At 56.4% G+C, this 21,458-nt stretch overlaps 1 protein-coding gene across 1 annotated transcript; it reads right to left on the reverse strand.

Moving 5' to 3' along the window:
- Positions 1 to 1,401: 1,401 nt before the first annotated feature.
- On the reverse strand, positions 1,402 to 6,253 carry LOC145340352 (uncharacterized). The gene is made up of 2 exons (XM_080184809.1): positions 6,248 to 6,253; positions 1,402 to 2,570 (listed from the first exon to the last, which is right to left on the reverse strand). The coding sequence occupies exon 2, from the start codon at positions 2,536 to 2,538 to the stop codon at positions 1,402 to 1,404; it is 1,137 nt and encodes a 378-aa protein (XP_080040935.1). The 5' UTR covers positions 2,539 to 2,570; positions 6,248 to 6,253.
- Between the last annotated feature and the right edge of the window lie 15,205 nt (positions 6,254 to 21,458).

Genomic DNA, 21,458 nt, shown 5'->3' on the forward strand with positions numbered 1-21,458 from the left:
CAGCTGCTGTGCAATCTCTGTGTCCGTGATGAATTCACCCGATTTGAACTGTGAGGGACCCGACATTAATCCTTCGCCTGTCTTTTTCTCTTGACGTATTGTGAAGCTTTTGCAGTCAGTTTTAATGATTTCTGTAAGCTTCCGGTCACATTCTATTTCCTCGTTCCGAATTAAAGCCTTTCTCCTCTGCTGGATTTGAAATTTCTCCCAGTTCTCGGGTGAGCTATTTGTTTGGATTAATTTATCTGCTTTCTCTTTGGCTTTAACACAATCCCTGATCCTCCTCGGCACAGATGAGCCACCTTCCCCCTTTCACTCTGACACCAGACACGGAGGGAGACTTGTTGAAGTTTATCCGAGTTCTTTAAATGTGGATCTTATTGAAACTTACAGGATACTGCGAGGCCCGGATAGAGTGGACGTGGAGAGGATGTTTCCACTAGTAGGAAAAACTCGAACCAGAGGGGCACAACCTCAGGCTAAAGGGACAATCCTTTAAAACAGAGATGAGGAGGAATTTCTTCAGCCAGAGAGTGGGGAATCTGTGGAACTCTTTGCCACAGAGGAGGCTGTGGAGGCCGGGTCACTGAGTGTCTTTAAGACAGAGATAGATAGGTTCCTGATTAATAAGGGGATCAGGGGTTATGGGGAAAAGGCAGGAGAATGGGGATGAGAAAAATATCAGCCATGATTGAATGGGGGAGCAGACTCGATGGACCGAGTGGCCTCATTCTGCTCCTGTATCTTATGGTCTTATGATGTTCAGTTGCTCAACCCACAGAGATTCCACATCCAGACTAATGTCCTTCCTATTGCATTAATCTCCTCATTAACCAGCAACACCACTCCACACTCCCCTTTCCATTCCGTCTATCTTTCCGGAATATTGAATCCCCCTGGATATTGAGTTCTATCCCTGGTCACTCTGGAGCCAGGTCTTATATCCGTTACTGTCTGTGCACTGAGTTCACCCACCTTATTACAAACACCCCTCCCATCGTCAATCTATTATCCCCTGGTTTTCGAATTCTCCACCAAGGGAAACAGTTTTATTCTGTCGACTCTTATCGCTTCCCCTTATCATTTTGTACACCTCCATCGTGTCACCCCCCCTCAGCCTTCCTCACTTCTTTATTCTGGCACCTGTTCAGGTGCCTTCTGGATTGCCCAGGACTGCACATTCACAGGTTCCCCTTTAATCCATGTCGCTGGATTGAATTAAACACAGCAGATTGAGGCCTAAGTAATGTTTTATAAAGGGTTTGACATAGCTTTGTTACTTCTTACTCTATGCCTCTGATAAAGCCCAGAGTGGGGGTTCTGCACTGGCAGGGACCATGCCAGACTCGATGGCATTGGTTGGCATCTCGTCTCCCCTGGGCTGGTGTTGGGTACCGGCTCTCACTCACGGTGCGTGTAGTAAGTGGGATTAGCCACACGGACAAGACCCTCGCTGCCCCGCTGGTGTTTATAGAAACACGGAGCCCAGGCCTGCCCACTTTCCTCCTCGTTGTTTGTGCAGCCGTTACCCCCGGCGTCCCCCCGGGCATGTTCGGCCTTGTGGACACGGGCGTCGTACACCACCCTCCCGGTGCGCTGCCTCTCGTTGACGTGCTGGGATTGGCGGGAGACCCGGAGCTGCCCCCGGGGGGTGGCGGAGGGGAGGAGGATCATGGTACCCGAGGAGGGGGTGGGGCAGGGTGGGGGAGGCGGCCAGACGGGGCGCAGGAGGCGGGGGCTGTGCTGGGGATTGACGGGGCGGTCACGAAGCTGGGGGCGGGCGGGGGGTTCTGGGGTCTCGGGGGCACTGCCGCAGCGGGAAGCCCGGCTGGTACAGGACTCGGGCGACCGGGAGGCTCGGGGGAAATCCCCCGTCTGGAGCCGATGGCGAGAGGCGCAGCTGGCACAGGTTTCGGGGGAATGAGCGCCCGAGTCCAGGGAGCGGTCAGAGGGGCGAGACAGGCTGCCCCCTCCCCCGGCCCCGTAGGGGTCAGGGCTGCGGGTGCGGGTCAGAGAGGCGGAGCTGCGGCAGGGGTCAGGGGTCAGGCAGCGGCGAGTCGGAGCCTCGGACACCGGCGGCGAGTCCGGAGTCTGCGAGACGGAACGTGAACCCGAGCAGCGGGCATCGATCTCCAGGTGGTGGCAGCAGGGGGGGGCTCCGGCCGAGCTGGACTTGGGGGAGGGGGAGCCGCGAGGGCGCGTGCAGGAGCGGTACAGGGTGGGCCGAGGGCAGTGGGCACTCAGGGTGGGGGATTGGCTGTCACGGGGGTGACAGGAGCAGGTCTCCAGGACACTCCCGCTGTGCCCACACCCCAGGCTGGTTCTGCTCTCCGAGGAACCCGCCCCACACCGGTATCTCTGGCAGCGTGGGAAGGGGTGGTGGCGCGAGGGCGTCTCACTCCTAACGAGATCCCCTTGGCAATCCCGATCCACACGATCCAACTCCAAGACCTTCCCTTCATCCAGGGCCTTCAGGGGATTCCCAGATTCCTCAAATTCCTTCCCATCCACAGACTTCAGCAAGCACGTGTGTGACATTCGGCTCGTCTTCTCGATTCCCCTCAGACCCCCTGAGAAAAGAGAAAACCATTTCATTAACACAGCAAAACTCCCTCTACACTGTCCTCATCAAACACTCCCAGGACAGGTACAGCACGGGGTTAGATACAGAGTAAATCTCCCTCTACACTGTCCCCATCAAACACTCCCAGGACAGGTACAGCACGGGGTTAGATACAGAGTAAAGCTCCCTCTACACTGTCCCCATCAAACACTCCCAGGACAGGTACAGCACGGTGTTAGATACAGAGTAAAGCTCCCTCTACACTGTCCCCCCATCAAACACTCCCAGGACAGGTACAGCACGGGGTTAGATACAGAGTAAAGCTCCCTCTACACTGTCCCCCCATCAAACACTCCCAGGACAGGTACAGCACGGGGTTAGATACAGAGTAAAGCTCCCTCTACACTGTCCCCCATCAAACACTCCCAGGACAGGTACAGCACGGGGTTAGATACAGAGTAAAGCTCCCTCTACACTGTCCCCCATCAAACACTCCCAGGACAGGTACAGCACGGGGTTAGATACAGAGTAAAGCTCCCTCTACACTGTCCCCCCATCAAACACTCCCAGGACAGGTACAGCACGGGGTTAGATACAGAGTAAAGCTCCCTCTACACTGTCCCCATCAAACACTCCCAGGACAGGGACAGCACGGGGCTAGATACAGAGTAGAGCTCCCTCTACACTGTCCCCCCATCAAACACTCCCAGGACAGGGACAGCACGGGGTTAGATACAGAGTAAATCTCCCTCTACACTGTCCCCATCAAACACTCCCAGGACAGGTACAGCATGGGGTTAGATACAGAGTAAAGCTCCCTCTACACTGTCCCCATCAAACACTCCCAGGACAGGGACAGCACGGGGTTAGATACAGAGTAGAGCTCCCTCTACACTGTCCCCCCATCAAACACTCCCAGGACAGGACAGCACGGGGTTAGATACAGAGTAAATCTCCCTCTACACTGTCCCCATCAAACACTCCCAGGACAGGTACAGCATGGGGTTAGATACAGAGTAAAGCCCCCTCTACACTGTCCCCCATCAAACACTCCCAGGACAGGTACAGCACGGGGTTAGATACAGAGTAAAGCTCCCTCTACACTGTCCCCATCAAACACTCCCAGGACAGGTACAGCACGGGGTTAGATACAGAGTAAAGCTCCCTCTACACTGTCCCCCATCAAACACTCCCAGGACAGGTACAGCACGGGGTTAGATACAGAGTAAAGCTCCCTCTACACTGTCCCCCCATCAAACACTCCCAGGACAGGTACAGCACGGGGTTAGATACAGAGTAAAGCTCCCTCTACACTGTCCCCCCATCAAACACTCCCAGGACAGGTACAGCACGGGGTTAGATACAGAGTAAAGCTCCCTCTACCACTGTCCCCCATCAAACCACTCCCAGGACAGGTACAGCACGGGGTTAGATACAGAGTAAAGCTCCCTCTACACTGTCCCCCATCAAACACTCCCAGGACAGGTACAGCACGGGGTTAGATACAGAGTAAAGCTCCGTCTACACTGTCCCCATCAAAACACTCCCAGGACAGGGACAGCACGGGGCTAGATACAGAGTAGAGCTCCCTCTACACTGTCCCCCCATCAAACACTCCCAGGACAGGGACAGCACGGGGTGAGATACAGAGTAAATCTCCCTCTACACTGTCCCCATCAAACACTCCCAGGACAGGTACAGCATGGGGTTAGATACAGAGTAAAGCCCCCTCTACACTGTCCCCCATCAAACACTCCCAGGACAGGTACAGCACGGGGTTAGATACAGAGTAAAGCTCCCTCTACACTGTCCCCCATCAAACACTCCCAGGACAGGTACAGCACGGGGTTAGATACAGAGTAAAGCTCCCTCTACACTGTCCCCCATCAAACACTCCCAGGACAGGTACAGCACGGGGTTAGATACAGAGTAAAGCTCCCTCTACACTGTCCCCCCATCAAACACTCCCAGGACAGGTACAGCACGGGGTTAGATACAGAGTAAAGCTCCCTCTACACTGTCCCCCCATCAAACACTCCCAGGACAGGTACAGCACGGGGTTAGATACAGAGTAAAGCTCCCTCTACACTGTCCCCCCATCAACACTCCCAGGACAGGGACAGCACGGGGTTAGATACAGAGTAAAGCTCCCTCTACCACTGTCCCCCATCAAACACTCCCAGGACAGGTACAGCACGGGGGTTAGATACAGAGTAAAGCTCCCTCTACACTGTCCCCCATCAAACACTCCCAGGACAGGGACAGCACGGGGTTAGATACAGAGTAAAGCTCCCACACTGTCCCCCATCAAACACTCCCAGGACAGGGACAGCATGAGGTTAGATACAGAGTAAAGCTCCTCTACACTGTCCCCATCAAACACTCCCAGGACAGGTACAGCATGAGGTTAGATACAGAGTAAAGCTCCCTCTACCCTGTCCCCCCATCAAATTACTCTGTGTGCTGAGACAACAGAAAATGCACTCTTCCCCAAGTTTTAGAGAGAGAGGGGATATCAGCCAGGGTCCCTGCTCCTGATCACTGTCCAGTGATCCCTGGGTTAGAGAGAGAGAGGGGAAATCAGCCAGGGTTCCTGCTCCTGATCACTATCCAGTGATCCCTGGGTTAGAGAGAGGGGAAATCAGCCAGGGTCCCTGCTCCTGATCACTGTCCAGTGATCCCTGGGTTAGAGAGAGAGAGAGAGTGGGGAAATCAGCCAGGGTTCTTGCTTCTGATCACTGTCCAGTGATCCCTGGGTTAGAGAGAGAGGAAATCAGCCAGGGTTCCTGCTCCTGATCACTGTCCAGTGATCCCTGGGTTAGAGAGAGAGGAAATCAGCCAGGGGTTCCTGCTCCTGATCACTGTCCAGTGATCCCTGGGTTAGAGAGAGAGAGGGGAAATCAGCCAGGGTTCCTGCTCCTGATCACTGTCCAGTGATCCCTGGGTTAGAGAGAGAGAGAGGAAATCAGCCAGGGTTCCTGCTCCTGATCACTGTCCAGTGATCCCTGGGTTAGAGAGAGAGAGGGGGGAAATCAGCCAGGGTTCCTGCTCCTGATCACTGTCCAGTGATCCCTGGGTTAGAGAGAGAGAGAGAGAGAGTGGGGAAATCAGCCAGGGTTCCTGCTCCTGATCACTGTCCAGTGATCCCTGGGTTAGAGAGAGAGGGGAAATCAGCCAGGGTTCCTGCTCCTGATCACTGTCCAGTGATCCCTGGGTTAGAGAGAGAGAGGGGAAATCAGCCAGGGTTCCTGCTCCTGATCACTGTCCAGTGATCCCTGGGTTAGAGAGAGAGAGGGGAAATCAGCCAGGGTCCCTGCTCCTGATCACTGTCCAGTGATCCCTGGGGTTAGAGAGAGAGAGAGGGGAAATCAGCCAGGGTTCCTGCTCCTGATCACTGTCAAGTGATCCCTGGGTTAGAGAGAGAGAGGGGGGAAATCAGCCAGGGTTCCTGCTCCTGATCCGTGTGTGAGGAGCCTGGTTGGGATGCGGTTGGATGGGATCCCGGGAGCACTATGATGATACCTGTTGCAGTTGAATACTGCGTGTGTGTTTGAGTGACTGAATCATGTCTATTATTGGGTGAAGTGTGGAGGGTTTAAGAATTTGCAGGTAAACAGTCTGTGTCAGTGCAGAGGGAGGGAGGAATCTGGATTGGGAACAGTTAACGATGTAACAGTCGCTTACGTTTGGAAGATTTTCTTCCTCAATCGGATGTTCGAGCAGAAATTCAGGAGGCGTTTGAGCTTCGGAACAGCCTGTTTACAGAAACAGAGGGAGGTCAGGATGCAAGAGATAATCCATCTCATTAACCGAGTAAAGCTCCCTCGACACTGTCCCCCCATCAAACACTCCCAGGACAGGTACAGCACGGGGTAGATACAGAGTAAAGCTCCCTCTACACTGTCCCCCCATCAAACACTCCCAGGACAGGTACAGCACGGGGTTAGATACAGAGTAAAGCTCCCTCTACACTGTCCCCCCCATCAAAACACTCCCAGGACAGGTACAGCACGGGGTTAGATACAGAGTAAAGCTCCCTCTACACTGTCCCCATCAAACACTCCCAGGACAGGGACAGCACAGGGTTAGATACAGAGTAAAGCTCCCTCTACACTGTCCCCATCAAACACTCCCAGGACAGGTACAGCACGGGGTTAGATACAGAGTAAATCTCCCTCTATACTGTCCCCATCAAACACTCCCAGGACAGGTACAGCACGGGGTTAGATACAGAGTAAAGCTCCTCTACACTGTCCCCATCAAACACTCCCAGGACAGGTACAGCACGGGGTTAGATACAGAGTAAATCTCCCTCTATACTGTCCCCATCAAACACTCCCAGGACAGGTACAGCACGGGGTTAGATACAGAGTAAAGCTCCCTCTACACTGTCCCCCATCAAACACTCCCAGGACAGGTACAGCACGGGGTTAGATACAGAGTAAAGCTCCCTCTACACTGTCCCCCATCAAACACTCCCAGGACAGGTACAGCATGGGGTTAGATACAGAGTAAAGCTCCCTCTACACTGTCCCCCATCAAACACTCCCAGGACAGGTACAGCACGGGGTTAGATACAGAGTAAAGCTCCCTCTACACTATCCCCCATCAAACACCTCCCAGGACAGGGACAGCACGGGGTTAGATACAGAGTAAAGCTCCATCTACACTGTCCCCCCATCAAACACTCCCAGGACAGGTACAGCACGGGGTTAGATACAGAGTAAAGCTCCCTCTACACTGTCCCCATCAAACACTCCCAGGACAGGTACAGCATGGGGTTAGATACAGAGTAAATCTCCCTCTACACTGTCCCCCATCAAACACTCCCAGGACAGGTACAGCACGGGGTTAGATACAGAGTAAAGCTCCCTCTACACTGTCCCCCCATCAACCACTCCCAGGACAGGTACAGCACGGGGTTAGATACAGAGTAAAGCTCCCTCTACACTGTCCCCCCATCAAACACTCCCAGGACAGGTACAGCATGGGGTTAGATACAGAGTAAAGCTCCCTCTACACTGTCCCCCCATCAAACACTCCCAAGACAGGTACAGCACGGGGTTAGATACAGAGTAAAGCTCCCTCTACACTGTCCCCATCAAACACTCCCAGGACAGGGACAGCACGGGGTTAGATACAGAGTAAAGCTCCCTCTACACTGTCCCCCATCAAACACTCCCAAGACAGGTACAGCACGGGGTTAGATACAGAGTAAAGCTCCCTCTACACTGTCCCCCCATCAAACACTCCCAGGATGGGTAACACCCCCCATACCATCCCCCCCCCCCACCCGCCCCACCACACCCCCCCACCCCCGCGACCGTTCCCTCACCATTCTGTCTCTCTTACTTTCCAGGTGACGTCGTGTAAGGTGGTCCTCACCATCCAGATGGTGTTGATGGTGATCTGCAGTGCCACCACAGTGCCCAGGATGATGAGGATGACCTGGCCCACATACTGGCAGCAGTCCCCTGAGGTTTTGGAACAAGGGTGTCCGTGACTGCCCATGTTTGTAATTCTCCAGGGCAACGTAAATGCCATGCTTCCACTCTCCAACAGGTAAAGGCCACAAAGATTTCTCTCTGTCTGTCTCTCTCTCAGTCTCACACTCTCTCTGTCCCCTCACAGGAAGAGACACTCACATTGCCTCAGTGAGCTCAATATGAGTCTGATTTCCACACCGTCGGTTACCAGGGCAGCCTGTTTCTGTGAGCTCACTGCCCCTCACTAATCACTCATTGTGAGATCACCTCACACCCAGACTCAGGGCCACTGCCTTTATAAGGAGTGTTTCAACTCAAACCCCCAACTCCCACCCCCACTGCCAGCACTGAGGGAGCGCCGCACTGTCAGAGGGTCAGTGCTGAGGGAGTGCCGCACTGTCAGAGGGTCGGTGCTGAGGGAGCGCCGCACTGTCAGAGGGTCGGTGCTGAGGGAGTGCCGCACTGTCAGAGGGTCAGTGCTGAGGGAGCGCCGCACTGTCAGAGGGTCAGTGCTGAGGGAGTGCCGCACTGTCAGAGGGTCAGTGCTGAGGGAGCGCCTCACTGTCAGAGGGTCAGTGCTGAGGGAGTGCTGCACTGTCAGAGGGTCAGTGCTGAGGGAGTGCCGCACTGTCAGAGGGTCAGTGCTGAGGGAGCGCCGCACTGTCAGAGGGTCAGTGCTGAGGGAGCGCCGCACTGTCAGAGGGTCAGTGCTGAGGGAGTGCCGCACTGTCAGAGGGTCAGTGCTGAGGGAGCGCCGCACTGTCAGAGGGTCAGTGCTGAGGGAGCGCCGCACTGTCAGAGGGTCAGTGCTGAGGGAGCGCCGCACTGTCAGAGGGTCAGTGCTGAGGGAGCGCCGCACTGTCAGAGGGTCAGTGCTGAGGGAGTGCCGCACTGTCAGAGGGTCAGTGCCGAGGGAGTGCTGCACTGTCAGAGGGTCAGTGCCGAGGGAGCGCCGCACTGTCAGAGGGTCAGTGCCGAGGGAGCGCCGCACTGTCAGAGGGTCAGTGCTGAGGGAAAAAGAGGGGGGTGTAGCTCTGCTGATTAAGGATAGCATCAGGGTGGTAGCAAGGGATGATATTGGAGCCAAAGAGCAGAAAGTGGAATCGTTGTGGGTGGAGATTAGGGACAGCAAAGGGAGGAAGACGCTGGTGGGTGTCGTTTATAGGCCCCCGAATAATGATCTGGAGGTGGGCCGGGTGTTAACGCGCAAATAAATGCGGCGTGCAGGAATGGGACGGCTGTAAGTATGGGAGATTTCAATCTGCATATTGATTGGTCGACCCATGTTGGATGCGGTGGGCTCGAGGAGGAGTTCTTGGAATGCTGCCGGGATAGTTTCCTTGAACAGTGTGTGTTGGAGCCGACGAGGGAGCGAGCTATCTTGGATCTGGTGCTATGTAATGAGGCGGGTAGAATTAGGGACCTTGCGGTGAAGGATCCTCTTGGGGAGAGTGATCATTGTATGGTGGAGTTTCTGGTGCAGATGGAGGAGGAGAAAGTGGGTTCCCGGACACGCGTCCTTTGTTTGAATAGAGGGGAGTATGGTAGGATGAGAGAAGAATTGGCGAATGTGGACTGGGGGAGCGCGTTGGAAGGTAGGTCTGCTGAGGAGCAGTGGAGGATCTTTAAGGAGATCTTTCTTGGTGCTCAGCAGAAATTTATTCCGATGGTCAAAAAGGACAGTAGGAAGAGAGGTAATAAGCCATGGATAACGAAGGAGGTGAAGCAAAGTGTTAAACTAAAAGCGGTGGCGTTTAGAGTAGCTAAGAGTAGTGGGCGAGAAGAGGATTGGGAGAGGTTTAAATGTCAACAAAGATTGACAAAGAAGTTGATAAAGAAGGGTAGGAGAAACTATGAAGCTGGGCTAGCGCTTAATATAAAAAAGGATAGCAAGAGTTTTTATAAATATATAAAAAGGAAGAGGCTGGCTAGGGTGAACGTTGGACCCTTAGAGGATGAGATGGGGTACTTAGTGGTAGGGGATGGGGAAATGGCTGAGGTCTTGAATAACTTTTTTGTTTCGGTCTTCACGGAGGAAGACGTGAATAATTTGCCGGGTGTTAGAGATGGAAAGGTGGTGGGACTGGAGGGTCTCGATGACATTACTGTTACTAGAGAGGCGGTGCTCGACAGACTGGAGGGGCTGATTGTGGACAAGTCCCCAGGACCGGATGGAATGCATCCGAGGGTTCTGAAAGAAATGGCGGAGGTGATAGTGGATGCCTTGGTGGTTATTTTCCAGACGTCGCTGGATTCCGGGGAAGTGCCGGAAGATTGGAAAACGGCTAATGTTACGCCATTGTTTAAGAAGGGTGCCAGGCAAAAGGCGGGGAATTATAGGCTGGTTAGTTTAACGTCTGTTGTAGGTAAAATGTTAGAATCCGTCATCAAGGAGGAAATAGCGAGGCATCTTGAGGGGAATTGCTTGATAGAGCAGACGCAACACGGTTTCGTTAAGGGGAAGTCGTGTCTGACAAATTTACTGGAGTTCTATGAGGATGTGTCTAGGGCGGTGGATAGAGGAGAGCCGGTGGATGTGGTCTTTCTTGATTTTCAGAAGGCGTTTGACAAAGTGCCTCACAAGAGGTTATTGCAGAAGGTCAGGGGGCATGGAGTTGGGGGTAAGGTGTTAGCGTGGATAGAGGATTGGTTGTCAAACAGGAGGCAGAGAGTGGGGGTCAATGGGTGCTATTCGGATTGGCGGTTGGTGACTAGTGGAGTGCCCCAGGGGTCGGTGCTGGGGCCTCAGCTTTTTACCATTTATATAGATGATCTGGAGGAAGGAACCGAGTGTAGGGTGTCGAAATTTGCTGATGACACCAAGACTGGGGGAGCGGCAAATTGCGCGGAGGGTGTGGAGAGTCTGCAGAAGGATCTAGATAGGCTGGGCGAATGGGCCAGGAAATGGCAAATGGAATTTAATGTTGGCAAGTGCGAGGTGGTCCACTTTGGTAGGAAGAATGGTAGGAAGGACTATTACTTACGTGGCGAAAAACTGCAGCAGGCGACGGTGCAGAGGGACCTCGGGGTCCTTGTGCATGAGTCGCAAAAACCCAGCTTGCAGGTGCAGCAGGTGGTCAGGAAGGCGAATGGGATGCTGGCCTTCATAGCGAGGGGGATTGAATATAAAAGTAGGGAGGTCTTGCTGCGGCTGTATAGGGCATTGGTGAGGCCGCAGCTGGAGTACTGTGTGCAGTTTTGGGCTCTGTACTTACGCAAGGATATTTTGGCCTTGGAGGGAGTGCAGAGGAGGTTTACTAGGCTGATACCGGAGTTGAGGGGGTTGAGCTATGAGGAGAGGCTGAATAAACTAGGCTTGTACTTGTTAGACTTTAGAAGAATGAGGGGAGATCTCATTGAGACGTATAAGATGATGAATGGGATGGATAGGATAGAGGTGGAAAGACTCTTCCCGCTCAGAAAGGACAGTAGGACTAGGGGGCACAGCCTCAAGATAAAGGGGGGGCGGTTTAGAACGGAGTTGAGGAGGAACTTCTTCACTCAAAGGGTGGTGAATCTCTGGAATTCTCTGCCCGTTGAAGTGGTGGAGGCTGCCTCGCTAAATATATTTAAGACGCGGGTTGATGGGTTTTTGATCAGAGAGGGGATTAAGGGTTATGGGGAGAGGGCGGGAATGTGGAACTGAGCCACAACAGATCAGCCATGATCTTATTGAATGGCGGGGCAGGCTCGAAGGGCTAGATGGCCTACTCCTGCTCCTATTTCTTATGTTATGTTCTTATGTTATGTTATGCCGCACTGTCAGAGGGTCAGTGCCGAGGGAGCGCCGCACTGTCAGAGGGTCAGTGCTGAGGGAGCGCCGCACTGTCAGAGGGTCAGTGCTGAGGGAGTGCCGCACTGTCAGAGGGTCAGTGCTGAGGGAGTGCCGCACTGTCAGAGGGTCAGTACTGAGGGAGTTCCGCACTGTCAGAGGGTCAGTGCTGAGGGAGCGCCGCACTGTCAGAGGGTCAGTGCTGAGGGAGTGCCGCACTGTCAGAGGGTCAGTGCTGCGGGAGCGCCGCACTGTCAGAGGGTCAGTGCTGAGGGAGTGCCGCACTGTCAGAGGGTCAGTACTGAGGGAGCGCCGCACTGTCAGAGGGTCAGTGCTGAGGGAGTGCCGCACTGTCAGAGGGTCAGTACTGAGGGAGCGCCGCACTGTCAGAGGGTCAGTACTGAGGGAGCGCCGCACTGTCAGAGGGTCAGTGCTGAGGGAGTGCCGCACTGTCAGAGGGTCAGTGCTGAGGGAGCGCCGCACTGTCAGAGGGTCAGTGCTGAGGGAGCGCCGCACTGTCAGAGGGTCAGTGCTGAGGGAGCGCCGCACTGTCAGAGGGTCAGTGCTGAGGGAGCGCCGCACTGTCAGAGGGTCAGTGCTGAGGGAGCGCCGCACTGTCAGGGTCAGTACTGAGGGAGTGCCACACTGTCAGAGGGTCAGTACTGAGGGAGTGCCGCACTGTCAGAGGGTCAGTGCTGAGGGAGCGCCGCACTGTCAGGGTCAGTACTGAGGGAGTGCCACACTGTCAGAGGGTCAGTACTGAGGGAGCGCCGCACTGTCAGAGGGTCAGTGCTGAGGGAGCGCCGTACTGTCAGAGGGTCAGTGCTGAGGTAGCGCCGCACTGTCAGGGTCAGTACTGAGGGAGTGCCGCACTGTCAGAGGGTCAGTACTGAGGGAGTGCCGCACTGTCAGAGGGTCAGTGCTGAGGGAGCGCCGTACTGTCAGAGGGTCAGTGCTGAGGGAGCGCCGCACTGTCAGAGGGTCAGTGCTGAGGGAGTGCCGCACTGTCAGAGGGTCAGTGCTGAGGGAGCGCCGCACTGTCAGAGGGTCAGTGCTGAGGGAGTGCCGCACTGTCAGAGGGTCAGTGCTGAGGGAGCGCCGCACTGTCAGAGGGTCAGTGCTGAGGGAGTGCCGCACTGTCAGAGGGTCAGTGCTGAGGGAGCGCCGCACTGTCAGAGGGTCAGTGCTGAGGGAGCGCCGCACTGTCAGAGGGTCAGTGCTGAGGGAGCGCCGCACTGTCAGAGGGTCAGTGCTGAGGGAGCGCCGCACTGTCAGAGGGTCAGTACTGAGGGAGCGCCGCACTGTCAGAGGGTCAGTACTGAGGGAGCGCCGCACTGTCAGAGGGTCAGTGCTGAGGGAGTGCCGCACTGTCAGAGGGTCAGTGCTGAGGGAGCGCCGCACTGTCAGAGGGTCAGTGCTGAGGGAGCGCCGCACTGTCAGAGGGTCAGTGCTGAGGGAGCGCCGCACTGTCAGAGGGTCAGTGCTGAGGGAGCGCCGCACTGTCAGAGGGTCAGTGCTGAGGGAGCGCCGCACTGTCAGGGTCAGTACTGAGGGAGTGCCACACTGTCAGAGGGTCAGTACTGAGGGAGTGCCGCACTGTCAGAGGGTCAGTGCTGAGGGAGCGCCGCACTGTCAGGGTCAGTACTGAGGGAGTGCCACACTGTCAGAGGGTCAGTACTGAGGGAGCGCCGCACTGTCAGAGGGTCAGTGCTGAGGGAGTGCCGCACTGTCAGAGGGTCAGTGCTGAGGGAGTGCCGCACTGTCAGAGGGTCAGTGCTGAGGGAGTGCCGCACTGTCAGAGGGTCAGTGCTGAGGGAGTGCCGCACTGTCAGAGGGTCAGCGCTGAGGGAGTGCCGCACTGTCAGAGGGTCAGTACTGAGGGAGTGCCGCACTGTCAGAGGGTCAGTGCTGAGGGAGTGCCGCACTGTCAGAGGGTCAGTGCTGAGGGAGCGCCGCACTGTCAGAGGGTCAGTGTTGAGGGAGTATGCTATACAAGTCTTAAAAGTGCAGACAATGTGAGTGGAGAGAGCGTTAAGCACAGGTTAAAGAGATGTGTATTGTCTCCAGACAGTACAGTAAGTGAGGTTTTGCAAACCCAGGCAAGTCACGGGGGTTACAGATAGTGCGACATGAACCCAAGATCCCTGTTGAGACCGTCCTCATGTCTGTGGAACTTGGCTGTCAGTCTCTGCAGACACTGATAGCAGGTTCGGTGTAAAGATTCGCATTCTAATCAGTAATCTCTAAACTGTCTGTGCTTTATATGCTCTGTCTGAGGCCAGAACTCTCCATTCACCTGACGAAGGGACTAACCCCGAGAGCTAGTGAATTTACTGTCAAATAAACCTGTTGGATTTTAACCTGGTGTTGTCAGACTTCTTACTGCGTTTACCCCAGTCCAATGCCGGCATCTCCACATCATCTGGACAAATCCATGAGTAGGATGGGAATAGAGGGATATGGTCCCCGGAAGGGTAGGGGGTTTTAGTTCAGTCGGGGGCAGCATGGTCAGTGCAGGCTTGGAGGGGCTGAAGGGCCTGTTCCTGTGCTGGAACTTTCTCTGTTCCTGTTACAACTGTGGCAAGAAATCTTTCTTCTTGTTCCATTACTCTTGCAATGAAGCCAACTCCACTCTCCCACAAGGGGAAACAACCTCAACAACCTCCATCGTTCCACACTAGCTTTGAGAATCCGAGCTATCTCGATACGCTCGCCTCTTATTCTCCTGGACCTCAGTAACTACTTGCTGCACGCTAACTCTCTCTTATTTACAATATCTATTTATGGTCTGGACGAGGGAAGTGAATGTAAGTTTGCGGATGTCACAGAAGTGAGTGGGAAGGGGAGTGGTGAGAATGGCTCGATGGTCCGCATCAGTCCCGAACCCATAAAACCCCACCCGAGATCCATGGACATTGTCCACCCCTCGCCCGCTCCGATTCCCGTGGCAGTGGGATGGTAAAATTCCAGCTGGAGAATCCACAGAGGGATATGGGCAGGGGAAGCGAGTGGGCAAAAACTTGGCGGGTGGAATATAACGTGGGAGAACGGGAGGATGTGACCTTGGTGGGAAGGATTGGGGAGCTGAGAATTATTTCAATGGAGAAAGACTGCAGAAAGCTGTGGCACGGGGATTGGTTCCTCGTGAATAAATCACAAAACGCTCGCACGCAAACTCCGCAGGTAATCGGCAAGGAAATGGAATGTTGTCTTTATCCCAAAAGGAACAGAGTATAACAACAGGGAATTCTTAGTAAAACTGTACAGGGTGTTAGGCCCCAGCTGGAACATTGCACACAGCGCTGGTCCCCTTATCTAAGGAAAGATATTCCAGCATTGGAGACAGTCCAGAGAAGGTTCACTCACTCAATCCCGGGTAGGGAGGGATTTCCTTGTGAGGAGAGGTTGTGTAGGTTGGCTCTGTACACATTGGAGTTTAGAAGAATGGGAGGCGACCTTATTGAGACGTATCGGATTCTCGAGGGGGGTGGTGGTGACAGGGTCGATGCTGAGAGGCTGTCTCCCCTTGTGGGAGAGTCTGGAACCAGGGGGCAGAATCTCAGAGTAAGGTGGGGGGGGGGTCACCCATTGGAGACAGAGATGGGGAAGAATTTCTTCCCTCAGAGTGGAGTGAATCTGTGGAATTCTTCCCCGCAGAGGGCTGGAGAGGCTGGGGGAGGGGGCTGTTAGGTATGTTCAAAGCTGAGACAGATAACAGAGAGTTGTTTTTCAAACTGGAGGCCTGTGACCAGTGGTGTGCCTCAGGGATCAGTGCTGGGCCCACTGTTATTTGTCATTTATATTAATGATTTGGATGAGAATATAGGAAGCATGGTTAGTAAGTTTGCAGATGACACTAAGATTGGTGGCAGAGTGAACAGTGAAGAAAGTTATCTCCAATTGCAACGGGATCTTAATCAACTGGGCCAGTGGGCTGACGAATGGCAGATGGAGTTTAATTTAGATAAATGCGAGGTGATGCATTTTGGTCGATTGAACCAGGGCAGGACTTACTCAGTTAATGGTAGGGCGTTGGGGAGAGTTACAGAACAAAGAGATCTAAGGATACATGTTCAAAGCTCCTTGAAAGTGGAGTCACAGGTGGACAGAGTGGTGAAGAAGGCATTCGGCATGCTTGGTTTCATTGGTCAGAACATTGAATACAGGATTTGGGATGTCTTGTTGAAGTTGTACAAGACATTGGTAAGGCCACACTTGGAATACTGTGTACAGTTCTGGTCACCCTATTATAGAAAGGATGTTATTAAACTAGAAAGAGTGCAGAAAAGATTTACTAGGATGCTACCGGGACTTGATGGATTGAGTTATAAGGAGAGGCTGGATAGACTGGGACTTTTTTCTCTGGAGCGTAGGAGGCTGAGGGGTGATCTTATAGAGGTCTATAAAATAATGAGGGGCACAGATCAGCTAGATAGTCAATATCTTTTCCCAAAGGTAGGGGAGTCTAAAACTAGAGGGTACAGGTTTAAGGTGAGAGGCGAGAGATACAAAAGAGGGGCAATTTTTTCACACAGAGGGTGGTGAGTGTCTGGAATGAGCTGCCAGAGGCAGTAGTAGAGGTGGGTACAATTTTATCTTTTAAAAAGCATTTAGACAGTTACATGGGTACGATGGGTATAGAGGGATAGGGGACAAATGTGGGCAATTGGGATTAGTTTAGAGGTTTAAATAAAAAGGGCAGCATGGAGAAGTTGGGCCAAAGGGCCTGTTTCCCTGCTGTAAACCTCTGTGACTATTTTAATCAGGAATTGAGGGGGGTGAGACGGGAAAGTGGGATTTGAGGATTATGACATCAGAGCAGATACAATCCCATCGATGGACAGAATGGTCTCTCCTTTGCTGTGGGATATCTCTGAATGGCAGAGCAGACCCAATGGGCTGAATGGCCTACTTCTGCTGCTCTTTCTCAAGGGGTATTTATGGTTATAAAATCTGGACCATTTTCCCCCAGAGAAAGAACCTCCCCCACTCGCCCATCCACCGTTTCAATCCCAATGGAATAAATCAAGGATCTGTGGGTATGGGTTCCTTCACCAGCCTTTATTTATCTCTGATAGGACTGATCTCTCTCTCTCTCTCTGCGTTATATCTCAACACATCACAGTCTGACACATTCAGGGTGAGTTCAGTGCCGTTCGTAATAGGGAGGTTGGTGACTGCCTCGGGTGTAGGTACCGGCAGTGTGGGCTGATGGAGCCTGGCCCTTGGGGAGGTGCAGAGAGGGGTGAACGGCAGCGGGAGGGGGGTTCAGGCCTCCGCCTCCCTCCTCGTCCTCCGGGCTCCCTCCTGAGTAGCGGACCACCAGCCTGGTCTTGCCCAGGGTGGGACTGCCCTCGGGCTTGGGGGGGGCTAGCCCTCGGTGGGAGGGCTGCGGGAGGCGGCTCTGAGTCTGGGGGTCGTAGGCCGGCTGGCCGGGACACTGAGGGTCGCTGCTGCCCCCTCCCACTATCCGGGGATAGCTGACCCGCCTGGGCAGGGCCTGGGGTGGGTGGCAGGGGGGTAAGGCCAGGGGCATCTCACTCTCGCCCCCCCGGGTGGGGCACTGCTGGTGATCGGGGCTGGCGCCGGGCCTCAGGTGACGGGTAGAGCAGATGCGAATGGGTCCCCGGGGGTCAGAGCCGGCTGCTGGGGGGCCACAGTTAGATCCAGCCACAGACCCCCAGTGTTGCTGATGTCTCATGGGGCTGGCATTGAGATGGTGCAAGGTGCCAGGCCCTGGGCAGTCCTGGTAGACGGGGAACTGGCGGGGGGAGGTATCACCATACATCTGTTGATGTTGGCGTGTGGCCGCTGACTGTTGTTGTTGGGATGGAGGTTCCTCTGAGGCCTTGGGGCCCCTCACCAGGGCCTGCAGGGGGCTCTCGCTCACCGCGTCCTGCATGTAGTAGGGCTGGCAGTACCCCCCTGACCCCGTGCCGGGGTGGGGGGCCACTGCCACTCTAACCCCAGGTCTTCGGCCCTCCTCCGTGGAGGCCTTGGGCCCTCCCCGCAGCAGGGCCTGGAGGGCAGCCTCGTCAATGGAGCCCCGCGGGCAGTACGGGTAGCGATGGGCAGCAGGGCCCTCGGGGGGTGGGCAGCAGCGGGGAGGGGAGCTGCTGCTGAAGGAACTCTCTTCATCCGAAGCAAAGGAGGTGGAACGGGAGAGGGGAACCCGGGCCTGGTGGGAGGAGGGCTGGAGGGGTAGGGCAGCTGAGGTCGGAGGAGCAGGAGGGAGGGCAGCCTTGTCGAGGGAGGAGGGCGGCACGTGGTGGGCAGAGTCGGGAGAGTAGTTGGGGGGTGGGGGGAGCGGGGGCGTGCGTTCAGGGTCTGGTGTCTCAGCCTGCTGGGTGGGGCAGGAGCTGGTGAAGGAGGCACTGCTGGAACTGACGGGGGTGGTGGTTTGACCGCGGGTGGGTGAGCTGGGCAGAGGGGGCAGCGGGTAACTGATGGGGCAGGGGGCTCGGGTCTGGGAGGCAGCCGGGGGGTTACTGAAGGGTTGCTCTGCCCTGTCTGCCCCCCCGGGGCAGCAGGCAAAGTCACGTCGATGGTGAGGGGGGCTCTGGCCCTCGGCCTTGGCACCACTCTTGGCTCTGGGCTCCGGGGTGGGTGCCTGCGAGCTGCAGCTGTCCTGGGGGTCCTCGTGCTCCTTCTTCAGGGGGTACTGGGGGCTACAGGAGCGGGACTGTGACTGGGACTCAGCTCCCTGTTCACAGCCCAGTGTGGGGCAGTAACCAGCACCATCCTTGGCACGCCGCGATTTGGGACTCTTCTCCGGATGCTTCTTCACCCGGTGGCTGCTCTTCTGTTCCGGCCTGCATCCCCCGGGGCTCTCCCCTCCGCTCCCCCCCAGGCCTGAGGCCAGGAGCAGGAGGTAGGACTGTAACCAGATGGACATATTGTTCAGGAGATTATTCTTCCCTTTGTCTGAGGGAAAGTGAGACACAGAGAATCAACTAAACACTCAGTTAACCCCTCACCCTCCCACTGACCCCTCACCCTCCCGCTGACCCCTCACCCTCCCGCTGACCCCTCACCCTCCCACTGACCCCTCACCCTCCCGCTGACCCCTCACCCTCCCGCTGACCCTCCCCACGCTCTCCCGCTGACCCCTCACCCTCCCGCTGACCCCTCACCCTCCCGCTGACCCCTCGCCCTCCCGCTGACCCCTCGCCCTCCCGCTGACCCCTCGCCCTCCCGCTGACCCCTCGCCCTCCCGCTGACCCTCCCCACGCTCTCCCGCTGACCCCTCGCCCTCCCGCTGACCCCTCACCCTCCCGCTGACCCCTCACCCTCCCGCTGACCCCTCGCCCTCCCGCTGACCCCTCGCCCTCCCGCTGACCCCTCACCCTCCCGCTGACCCCTCACCCTCCCGCTGACCCTCCCTGCGCTCTCCCACTGACCCCTCACTCTCCCGCTGACCCTCCCTGCGCTCTCCCACTGACCCCTCACCCTCCCGCTGACCCCTCACCCTCCCGCTGACCCCTCACCCTCCCGCTGACCCCTCACCCTCCTGCTGACCCCTCACCCTCTCGCTGACCCCTCACCCTCCTGCTGACCCCTCACCCTCTCGCTGACCCCTCACCATCCCGCTGACCCCTCACCCTCTCGCTGACCCCTCACCCTCCCACTGACCCTCCCCACGCTCTTCCGCTGACCCCTCACCATTCCGCTGACCCCTCACCCTCCCGCTGACCCCTCACCCTCCCGCTGACCCCTCACCCTCCCGCTGACCCCTCACCCTCTCGCTGACCCCTCACCCTCCCGCTGACCCCTCACCCTCCCGCTGACCCCTCACCCTCTCACTGACCCCTCACCCTCCCGCTGACCCCTCACCCTCCCGCTGACCCTCCCCACGCCCTCCCGCTGACCCCTCACCCTCCCGCTGACCCCTCACCCTCCCGCTGACTCCTCACCCTCCCGTTGACCCTCCCCACGCTCTCCCACTGACCCCTCACCCTCCCGTTGACCCCTCACCCTCCCACTGACCCTCCCCACACTCTCCCTCCCCTGCTCTCCCACTGACCATTCACCCTCCTACTGACCCCTCACCCTCCTACTGACCCCTCACCCTCCCATTGACCCCTCACAAAGAACAAAGAACAACACAGCACAGGAAACAGGCCCTTCGGCCCGACGAGCCCGCGCTGCCATCTTAACAATGTGTTTTCCCTCCTCCACCCATGACCCGTGTCTATGTGTACGGTACCCCCATTGGAAACCAGATTGAGGGGAGACTAATTTAGGGACAATTTGTTACACCAATCAGCCTAAGTGCACATCTTTGGGGTGTGGGAGGAAACCGGAGCACCCGGAGGAAACCCACGCAGGCATGGGGAGAATGCGCAAACTCCCACAGACACCGGCCCAAATCCATGTATCTGCACAACAAACAGTGATAGTCACTGACGCCACACACTCCCACTGACCCCTCACTGACCCTTCACCCTCCCCGCACCCTCCCACTGACCCCTCACTGACCCTGCACCCTCCCCGCACCCTCCCACTGACCCCTCACTGACCCTTCACCCTCCCCGCGCCCTCCCACTGACCCCTCACTGACCCTGCACCCTCCCCGCACCCTCCCACTGACCCCTCACTGACCCTTCACCCTCCCTGCGCCCTCCCACTGACCCCTCACTGACCCTGCGCCCTCCCACTGACCCCTCACTGACCCTTCACCCTCCCCGCGCCCTCCCACTTACCCCTCACTGACCCTTCACCCTCCCCGTACACTCCCACTGACCCCTCACCCTCCCGCTGACCCTCCCCATGCACTCCCACTGACCCCTCGCCCTCCCGCTGACCCTCCCTGTGCACTCCCATTGACCCCTCACTGACCCAATGCCCTCCCACTGACCCTGCACCCTCCCATTGACCCCTCACTGACCTCGTGCCCCCCCACTGACCCCTCATTGACCTGGCGCCCTCCCACTGACCCCTCACTGACTTTGTGCCCTCCCATTGACCCCACATCCTCCCACTGACCCCTCACTGACCTCGTGCCCTCCCACTGACCCCGCACTGATCCCGTGCCCCTCCACTGACCCCATGCCATCCCATTGACACCTCACTGACCTTGTGCCCTTCCACTGACCCTTCAGTGACCTCACGCCCTCCTACTGACTCTCACTGACCCCATGCCCTCCCACTAACCCCGTACCCTCCCATTGACACCTCACTGACCTCACGCCCTCCTACTGACCCCGTGCCCTCCCACTGACCCCACGCCCTGCCACTGACCTCCCACCAACCCCTTGCCCTCCCGCCGACCCCATGCCTCCCGCTGACCCCCTGCCCCACACCAGTTTCCTGGGATCCGGAGGTGAGAGTTTTCCGGGATTTGGCCGTGTTGTGGGCTGGTTTTCCCTGGGATGTAGCCGGATTATGGAGAGTGTGAGAGTTGGGATACTCACTGCAGGAGCTTGGGGGGCAGTACGGATTCCCAGCGTCTCGATACGACTTCGCTGGAACACAGACAAGACTAAATTAATCACATCCGCTTCACAAATAATTCCCACTGACCCCAGGGGGACTGACCCCTCGCTGGGGGAGGGAGCGGGTCTCCCCAGGGGGGACTGACCCCTCGCTGGGGGAGGGAGAGGGTCTCCCCAGAGGGACTGACCCCTCGCTGGGGGAG

This window comes from Carcharhinus amblyrhynchos, unplaced genomic scaffold, assembly GCF_965287045.1.
Source record: "Carcharhinus amblyrhynchos unplaced genomic scaffold, sCarAmb.v2.hapA scaffold_952, whole genome shotgun sequence".
In the NCBI taxonomy this organism is placed as follows: Eukaryota; Metazoa; Chordata; class Chondrichthyes; order Carcharhiniformes; family Carcharhinidae; genus Carcharhinus; species Carcharhinus amblyrhynchos.